General features: G+C 41.5%; 1 protein-coding gene across 2 annotated transcripts; it reads right to left on the reverse strand.

Annotated features, from left to right (window-relative positions):
• drgx (dorsal root ganglia homeobox) lies at positions 1-8,985 on the reverse strand. 2 transcript variants are annotated; one of them, XM_041049116.1, is made up of 7 exons: positions 8,848-8,985; positions 6,161-6,243; positions 5,175-5,275; positions 4,395-4,496; positions 2,448-2,620; positions 1,947-2,059; positions 1-1,861 (listed from the first exon to the last, which is right to left on the reverse strand). In XM_041049116.1, exons 2-7 carry the CDS (start codon positions 6,216-6,218, stop codon positions 1,482-1,484), a joined length of 927 nt encoding a protein of 308 aa, XP_040905050.1. In that variant the 5' UTR covers positions 6,219-6,243; positions 8,848-8,985; the 3' UTR covers positions 1-1,481. The 2 variants fall into 2 exon arrangements, with proteins under 2 accessions (XP_040905050.1, XP_040905049.1); XM_041049115.1 differs by lacking the exon at positions 8,848-8,985 and adding an exon at positions 6,407-6,560 and having other exon boundaries at positions 6,161-6,249.
• Positions 8,986-9,645: the final 660 nt, after the last annotated feature.

The following is a 9,645-nucleotide window of genomic DNA, read 5'->3' on the forward strand; positions in this document are numbered from 1 at the left end:
TCAATGAAAGCATAATTTTTTTATTGGAGTATTTGTAGGGTATTTACAACATGCACACATAATGGTGTGAAAAAGAGGATGTGAGTGCTCAGTACACAACCTGGCACGACTTCTGACATTATCTCTCTCTTCTGTGTCACCAGGGTGTCGCCTCATCAATTATTGAACCAGTACTTCATGGTAATACATAATTTCTTATCAATTATTCATGATAATGTGTGTGTAGTTTACTTAATTGTGTTATTGACTATCAAAAGTAATTTCCTGAAAATCCTCAAGGACGCAAATTGAATCAGCCCAACTACTGGTTGTGTGCTCGGCGGTTAAGTATTCTCAGTCTGATCAGCTGATCCTTTATTCAAGAGTCTTTCTAGTGAGGAGAGATATTTAGGAATAATGAATCAACAAATGTATTGCCTGTGATAAACTACCATGCGAGGAGCCCTGAGGTGATGAGAGATGATATTTTTTAAAATGTAAATTCAACATTAATAAATAGCATATATCATGTTTAATGGGGTTTATTAAAAACTGCTCAGAGAGAGGAGGAGAGGAAGAGAGAGGGCAAGCGCTCCTAAAAGTAAATAAATAATAAGAGTCACGATTGCTCTCCTCTCCCGGCTTTAAGGGAAGCTGATAAATAATGTATCAGAACAGATGGCTGGAGCGAGAGGCAACAGGAGAGGAACATGAGCGACTACATCTTTAATTGTTTTAAAGAACATGTCACAACAGGACTGGTGTGTTCCCTGTCTGCTGGCGCTACAGATGTGCTAACAGAGTGGAAGGGACAACCGCCGTTCTGTCACTGAGTCTGCTTCAGCCTGCCTGGGGTTCACACACGAACATACTGTATTCTGGCACATGTACACATTTACACTGAAAAAAATGGCTGATTAATATTAAAGTGCACTTTCACTTTAAAATCAAAAGAATGAGAGACGATTGTTTGAGCCCGTTACTGACCTGATGGCGTAAACATTATATTGCCAAACTCCTCTAAAATCCTCCCTGTCCTGCCATTAGTCCTACACTTACAGTTTACATGCATTAACATTCACAAAGTAAGCATCTGTCCTCTTAATGAAAACAGGAGGAGCTGAATCAGGATTACTTAAATTCACATTTTCAAATAGGTCTTTGTTGCACACATGTTGTATCTATGTTAGTCCATCAAATAGAGTCCAAGAGTGCATGAAGACAGATATAGATCCAAAATCACACTTGTGCTTTCGTGGGGGATAACAAGGCCCCAAATATTCAGCATTTCTCACAAACAATAATAATTATTTGTCAAATAAATATTTATTGTCTGCATCCATACAATGTGATATCAGCAAAGTCTATTCCCAGCTGTTTCTGGAGTCAATCAGTAGTTGTGCTTAGTTTGTCATAGGACCAGAGTAGAGTAGAGAAGAGTAGAGTAGTAATAACAGGCACAATCACACAGATTTAGAGTATCCATGTTTAGGTCCAGCACCTCACTTTTTCTCCAGTGGTTCCTTGGAGCACTGAGGGTGTTTGTCAGGATTGCTGCCCAGGACTGGGACCTTGGTTGCCGGGCTGGGACTGGAGCTGTCTCGCCCTCTTCCCACAGAGCCGGGTACGTCGATGGCGGGACCCACTGAGGACCTCGCCACCCCGGCTGCGCTGACGCCAACTCCAGACAGGACTCCCACGCCGGCACCGGGCCCAGTTGCCGCACCGAGCAGGTTGGCAGACTGCAGCACAGCCTCCGAGTGCTCACGGGCCTTCATGCGCAGGGCGGCCACGCTGGCTGTGCGGTTGCCCTGACAACCATAGGGTGGCAGGAAGGACAAGCCCATGGGGTCAGAAACGCAGCAGGAGCACAAGCCATTGCCTGAAAAACAAGAAAAGTGGGACTTGTGGTAGGTTATCATTATCATCAGCACCTCTATTTACCAGTTAGTGAGAATCATATTTACCTTTCAGTGTGGCGACCTGGGAGAGGGCCTGTGCGTAGGTGGCAGAATTGAGAAGGGTCCCTGGTATACAAGATGGGAAGAAGGGACCACCAGGACCCACTGTCCTGTTGATACTGGGGAGAACATACTGTGTCTAATTTTCTAGCAAAAAGTATAAGCTGACAAATTCTTCTATGAATACACCTACGCTTCTACAAAAACCTACAACTATTTTATGTTTTTTTTTCCTAACTGTGCACTGCAGAGCTGGTTTCTCTGTGGCTTTGACTGTTTCTTAATTAGTTTAACTGGAAGAGTGTATTACAAACATTTTTGTGATCTACAGAAATGATCTAGACGGCAATGGGAGTTTTGTTTTTGAACTTACTGACAGAAAGGATATTGCTTCTTATTTATTTTCATCATTCAGATCCACCAGCAGCAACCTTTTTGTTTCCTACCAACAGGATACTGTTTCACAACAATAAGAGCTACAACAGTCATCTGTCTGTCTTTTCTCACCTCTGTTGCATCTCCAGTGGTTCTTTCTGTTTTCTGCTCTGGTCCACTGGGGACTGAGAGTTGATGCTGCGAGATGGAGGAGTGCCCTCACTCATCTGCTCTTTCCCTCCTTCAGGATCTGTGCTCCCTCGCTCCGTCTTCCTCCACTTTGCTCTGCGATTCTGAAACCAAACCTGAATTTTAAAAAAAAGAAAGAAAGAAAAGAAAGGGAAGACAAAAAAAGCAAAATGGTTAAATTCACTACATGGCCTGACACATTAGCAGTCTTCATCCATTAAATTTATTTACTGAATGTGGAGAAAGTTTTTCTCACGAGTTGTTAATTTCTCTTGCATATTTTTTCTGGCACATCACAGATGAACAAATGCAAAACTTAAAGCACAAATATTCACTCACATCTCTGTATATTTTCTGTCTAGATCCCAGGTCTAGGTGAGTTTCAACAAAAAGCTCTATTTGCTTTGCCTTGTCTTGTATATCAAGAGGTGTTTGAACGTGTCACACCAGCGCTCTAATTTTCCCACAGTCGCCAGCTTATCTCCAAAACTTCACCATCCACACAACTGAGAAGATATAGCCAAGTTCTGGTATCTTAATCGAATGAAGGTCACTGCCTATAACAACATTTAATTGAGCAATTTTTCATTATCATATTTTAATGACTTCCCACTGACAGTTGTGCTGCCCGAGAGAGAGGCGGCTATGATGAAGTCGTTTATTTCCCTATTTAGTGATTGTTTGACAACATCAGATTCGATTAGGACTTGGTTCTAGCAGGCATTAATCATGATGTGTGAATGGAGGTTAGAGTCGTGCGCATGTGCTCTGCATCCCTCCTATTGTATGGGAGGTATAAATGATGTCAACAGCCAAACAAAACACATGCATTCATTCAGCATAAAGAAAGGACAACATTTTGGTGGCAGGACAACAATACAACCAATGGACTTATCTCACCCCTGCACCTTCCAGCTAGAAGTCGCGCCCCCCCACACACACCCGTCTCTGAATGAGCTATAATTGCTCCATTAATCTCAATTTGCAGCGTGCTCTTAATGCGGGGGAGGCCCATTGACACTTTACAAAAAGGGGGGCAACAACACTACAACAGAAAGGAAATTTATTTTCTAATAATAATGTAAGTTTAATATCCCTGCATACTGCGGTGGATTCATGTTCAGATTTAATAATAGGAATGTGGTAATCGGATTAGGAGGGGAATAATTTGTTTACAATCCCTAATTTACAGCGCTGGATTCCATTATCAACCCCGCCATTGGGTTTAAGCGATAGTAAGATGACCCTGGGGAACAAAAGGCAAACTATTATATTTCCCACAATTAGATCTGCGCGCACAACAAAACCCAAAAGCAAATCTGGAATGCAGGAAATTACATACAGGACACATAACTTAATTACATCTGGCCAAGTTTATAACCGCGCATATGTGCAGGGCAGGAGCGGAATATAAATTGCCAAATTTAAGGTTTTCTTTCTCTTTTTTTGTATTCCTTTTTTCCTTTCTTTTTTAGTGTGTGTTTGTGTTTTAAACTGTGTGAGTGTGTGACAGAGTCAGACTCAGAGACCGAGTGAGAGAGAGAAAGAGAGAAGAGAGAGAGAGAGAGAGAGAGAGAGAGAGAGAGAGAGAGAGAGAGAGAGTTTTGGAGGCTGCAGGCTTTCCCCTCTTTTAAAGCGCATATCGTTCTCTGTCTCCGTTACGGGAAAAGGGATCTGCATGGATGATGTATTCCTACCTTTGAGACGCGGACAAATTAGCGAGGACCATTATCGCTGGTTAATTATGAATGACCGATTAATCAAGCTAATCTAATATTCACCATTATGTTGATGTTATTAAAGTGCATCGCCGGAATGACAGAGTGGCTTAATTTACCCTCTCTCGCCTGGTCAAACGTGCCCAGGACACATTACGCTGCTGCAGCCTACCTGCACCCTGGCCTCGGTCAGGTTGATCTTCATGGCCAGCTCCTCCCGGGTGAACACGTCCGGGTAGTGAGTCTGAGCGAAGACAGCCTCCAAAGCCTCCAACTGCATGGACACAAAACACCAGTTATACTTTAAACAAGTTTTGATTCTTTACTATTTAGTTTTTTCCCCCCCTTTCTTTCTCTTCATAAATTCTCATCAGGTTCGTGCTTTTCAAAATATAAAACGCTTACACTTACTAATACATTTGACAGGGATTTTATATTTTAAATAAATAATAAATAAAGCAGTCTAACTTAGGGGCTTAAAATTGGCCTGCCATCAAATTGTCTGCATACATAGATACATAGAGAGGAGCAGTTTAAAGTTATGGCCACGCATGATCTTCAAAAGCACAAATACTAATTTAATTAAGGTTTCCTAACTTTGTATTTTCGTTTTCACGTGTTAAGCAATTATTCTTTAAAAAAAAAAATTATTTTAGGCTGCGTATCAATCACAATATAAAGGCCTTATTTTGTGTGTGTGTGTGTGTGTGTGTCTGTATATGTGTGTGTCGGTGTGTGTGTGTGTGTGTGTGTGTGTGTGTGTGTGTGTGTGTGTGTGTGTGATAGATACCTGGAAAGCTCAAGTCTCTGCTAAAGTCTTTAATTTTGAAAACTTTGCCAGTTATTTTATTCATTTCCTACTTTTAATCCAGTGTCCCCATGCCCGATTCCCTTTGAGTGAAGTTTCAGATTATTTCCTGCTCTCTTTATTTTTGTCCATGAATATAATTACCTGTTGCAAAGTAAATGTTGTTCTGTTTCTGCGCTGTTTTCTACGTAGAAATCCATCATCAAAATCAGTCGGGGCGTGGTTGCCAAAACCGCTTGAATTCACTGGGAAAAACAAATAATATATACATATATTTATATACAAAAGTTTATCAGAGAAAATTCGGTCACTTAAGGAAATGAGGTTATCAATTGAGTGCTTGTATTTAAATTAATTCAGCAAATGGATTAAAATGAAAACTTGGAGTCGGTGTTTAAAATTTAAAAAAAAAAGAAAAAAAAAAGAAATACAGGATAAAAAAAACTATAAATATTGGCCAAACAGACAGGGAATTTATTCTCTGGCACATTTTGTGTTTCAATTCAATCACTTGCATGAAACACTGATGTTGGATGTCTGAGGGGAACCATGACGGACTAAGAGCCATGACACCCAACATCTGTGCCCGGGACAAAACGCCCCCTGTGCCCCGGGGCCAAACCACCAGCGCTTTCCTCCAAAACAGGCAGCAGATTGACACAGCAGACTTAACCCTTTACATCCACCTTTGAATTTGGTGGAAAGAGAAAACGGCACAAACATTTATGGAGATGCATTAAGCATCCAACTTATTTAAGTTTTAATTTTTAACGATGGAAGAGAGATGTTTCACAGCGTTGCTGTGACGATCACTGACTGCGGATTATCATGAAAATCTTCTAATTTGTCACTACATAAAAATAAGTTTCGCTTTTATGGCCCTGTGTCATTTTCACGATTAACTCAAGATAATTATATGAAATAAAAAAAATTAATGAATAAAAATAAAAAAAGTGGATCAGGCCTGTTTCTCCAACAGTAACACACAAAGACTCGGTGCGCGCAAGTACGCAGCTTAAACATCACAAAACTTTACAGACTCCCGCTTTAAGAGAAATATTGGAAACAGCTCGCAGCTGCATGAAGTCAAATGAAAACGAGGCTGTAAAAATGCAGGAGAGAAAACTCACGTGTGTTGGAGCGGCAGCACTCTCCGTCCAGCTGAGGCGGACAGTGAAAGTAGAACATCCTGGCGCGTCTCTGAGCTGCAAAACTGAACCTGGAACAGAGACAAAAGTTTCAGCCCGGAGCCTCGGATCGGTTACAACACTGCTACAGCGCGATTTAGAAAAACAAAACAAAACAAGAACACAAAGAAAAAGTGGCATCGTGCGGGAACTTGGGAAGATTCAAAGTTGATGAGGAAGCGCATATACCTGCAGAAAGGATGCTGATGTGAGCGAGTTCCCGCTCTGGAGAGAAGTGGCTGCTGCACTTCCACTGACTCTCTGACTCTGCCTGGGAGTGTCCAGATCTCTCTCTCTCCCCCTCCTCTCTCTCTCCTACACACACACACACACATACACACACACATACATACACCACACTCACATCTCTCTCACACTGTCTCTCTGGGAGTGTCCAGATGTCTCTATAACTGTATAACTGTCTACAGAGTGTTAAGGCTTTCAGCTAGTGTCGCAGAATCTCACGCCTAATTGGTCCTAATCGGATTATCACGGCTTTGTCTCTCTCTCACCCCCAACTCCTGGTGTGTGTGTGTGTGTGTGTGTGTGTGTGTGTGTCAGGAAAAGATAGAAAGAAAGAGGGGGTAGAGGGGAGATATGCCCAGGGTGGCAAACGGCAGCTCTGCTCTGGTGCCAAAAAAATTCATCACAAGTGATTGTTATTCCAGAGTCAAGCATATTCCCTAACCATAAACATGCACACATACCCGCTGCACTTTTTATTTGGTTCTTTCATATATTAAAAAAAGGAGGATGACTGCTTTTGGGTTTTAGATTGACTGTCGGGTGGGTTAATTGCTCGTCAGGGTGTGTTAGGGGGTCCACTTTACAAGGGGTTGTGCATGTAGAACACTCACAAGGCCAAATTTTTGATTTTGTTCACAGCAAGGGGTCCTGCGATTTATTACGCTTCCTCAGATAAATGATCTGCTGCGGGACCCTTTCAATTAGTTTTAAAGCGCATCTGGGACGGCAGAGCGCAGACGCCATGCGTCTCTGAGGTGGAGGCAAAATGAGGCTTCGAGAAGCAGCTGAAATTTAGAAGAGGAGTGCGGGATTGGACTAAACCACATAAAGTGCAGAAAATCCCTTCTAATGGCGCGTAATTGGTTCTGTAATATCATTACAGGCGGATAATGGCCAGTTACAGGGCCCCGCGCTATTAAGGGTTTCCCTGGCGTGCAGCGTTTATGTTATTAAAGGGGGAATATAATGATATTTTAGTTATTAAATGCGCGTAATTAATTTATGCACCACTGAAAATAAAGTTGTTATTATGACCTCGGCGAGGTGCGTGGAGAAAATTGAAATCAAATAACGGTTGATAACTTTATCCCAATATTTGGTCTAGACAACTCTGACAAGAGTGCAGGCCTAAAGTGTGTGTATCTGCTTCCTGTCAGCGCCTTTCCTCTCCATCCTCTGATGATCGCTTAAATGGCTAAATGAAATTACACTCTCATCTACGCCGGTTAGAAACAATTTTACAAGTAAACTTTAAGTAGGTTTTGCACATTTTGGGTCTGTGATGGCCACATCTGTGACCACACAACACATGGCAATGTCTTTACCCTCTGCACCTACACAGTAAATAAACACATGGGATTTGTTTAATACAATACACACAGTGAGGGTGGCCGAGAAACCCGGTATAAAACAATGAGTTGCAGCAGTCTGGAGCAGTTCCCAATTCCATTTTATTTGTCAAAAATTAAAATCTTGCTCAGAAACTCCAAGGTAAAAATTCACATTGGGCAACCAGAAAGAGAAAAGTAAGGAGGAAAAAAAAAAAAAAAGAAAAGAAAGAAAAAGAAAGAATAATACCAAAAAGAACTCACTTCTCAAGAGGAATCAAAGTAATACACAACAAAAGAATTCACTTTAACTGCCTTCCTGGCTATACCCTTAAAACTCGGGCCCACGGCAGGAGCTACGTTCTGGAGCTGTGCTTTTCTTCTCTCTCGCTCCCAACCACCACAGCCTCCTCACTTTTATACTGGTGGCCTGTACCTTACCAGTTAATCAAAATCAATTATGTCTTCCATCACACTTACAGTAATTGCAATATCAAAAAACACATTGTCACATAGAAGTTCAGTTAAACTTACGTTAAAAACACATATTTCTTTCTAAACAGGATACTTATACTGCTTATTTCGGCACAAAAGACAAAACACCCCTCCCACTCTACCACACTTGGTTTCTTCCCCTGTGAACCCCACTATTTAACCAAATGGACCGCTCCAGCCCAAGTTTGGCTGTTCCTGGTCTGATAGAGGAAGTGCAACAAAGGAGACAGGCGAACACAACCTAAATGCAATAAATCAAATCCACAATCACAATGCCTCTTCTCTTCTTCACCCCTTCACCCAGATGTTCACACCACAGACATCACCACCAACAGTTCACACCAGGATCGACATTCTGATAAAGAGAGAAGTGAGAAAGAGTGTGTAGTGCAGGTGCCTTACTTAAGGGCACGGGGTCTCCCCGTGACACACACACTTTATTTATCCTTTTTGACAGTACAATTGGTTCTATTTGTAGCACGCACATTTAGTAAACTTTTGTACAGTCAACTCTTTTCTTTGTTTAAACGGTTCATTCTAATTTTGGTTTGTTTGAGTTACCAGTGCAGAGAGTGCTGTTGCTACTGGTGCGGCCGGTGTTGCTGAGTGGCGTCCTGTGAGGCTGGGTCCAAAAGGGGCTGCCCCAGAAGTGCAGCCATTATATGGAGGGAGCGGCAAAATTGGGCTGGACCAAGTGGATGCCACATCATGGGGGGAAATTAGGGATTTAGTTTGTATAGTTGATTATTTTTTTAGACTGTTAGTTGTTGATTTAAAATGGTTTTGTTAGTAGTTAAAGACATTCTTTACTGACAGGCTGATTGTCTGGTTTTGTTTTCTGTTGTTGAGTTTGTTGCCGTGTTTGTTGTTTGTAAATCCCCCTTTTTGTTATGATAATGGCCTGATCAACCATTATATATGTGACCTTTGTTGTTCAGTGTGGAGGTCTGTGTTTTGTTTGTCGGTTGGTCTGTTCAGTTACTTGAGTTTGTATTTTTTTCAGTTTAGTTCTGTTAGGTTGACCTCTTTTAAGGATCCAAGTTTGTTATATTTTGGTTAAAACATATTTCTTTGCATCTTTTTTGGGTAAATAAAACCCGCTTTTTGAAGAAATTCATCTGTGTTCCTCTTGCTTGCCAGCTTGGTCCCTTACAGGGTCCCATCTTTACATGATTACAGTGCTTATCTGCCAGATGCACTTCAGGACCTTGGTCAGCACCACACTCCGACCCTCGATTAAAAGAAAAACTCAGAAATCATCTTTCTAGGAGAGAGAGCTTAATTTAAATCAAATTCTGATATATCAAATTAAATCACAGTTCCCATATTTTCCACTATTTCTGTGACAAGCATGGAAAT

Source organism: Toxotes jaculatrix, chromosome 11, assembly GCF_017976425.1.
Source record: "Toxotes jaculatrix isolate fToxJac2 chromosome 11, fToxJac2.pri, whole genome shotgun sequence".
Lineage (NCBI taxonomy): Eukaryota > Metazoa > Chordata > Actinopteri > Toxotidae > Toxotes > Toxotes jaculatrix.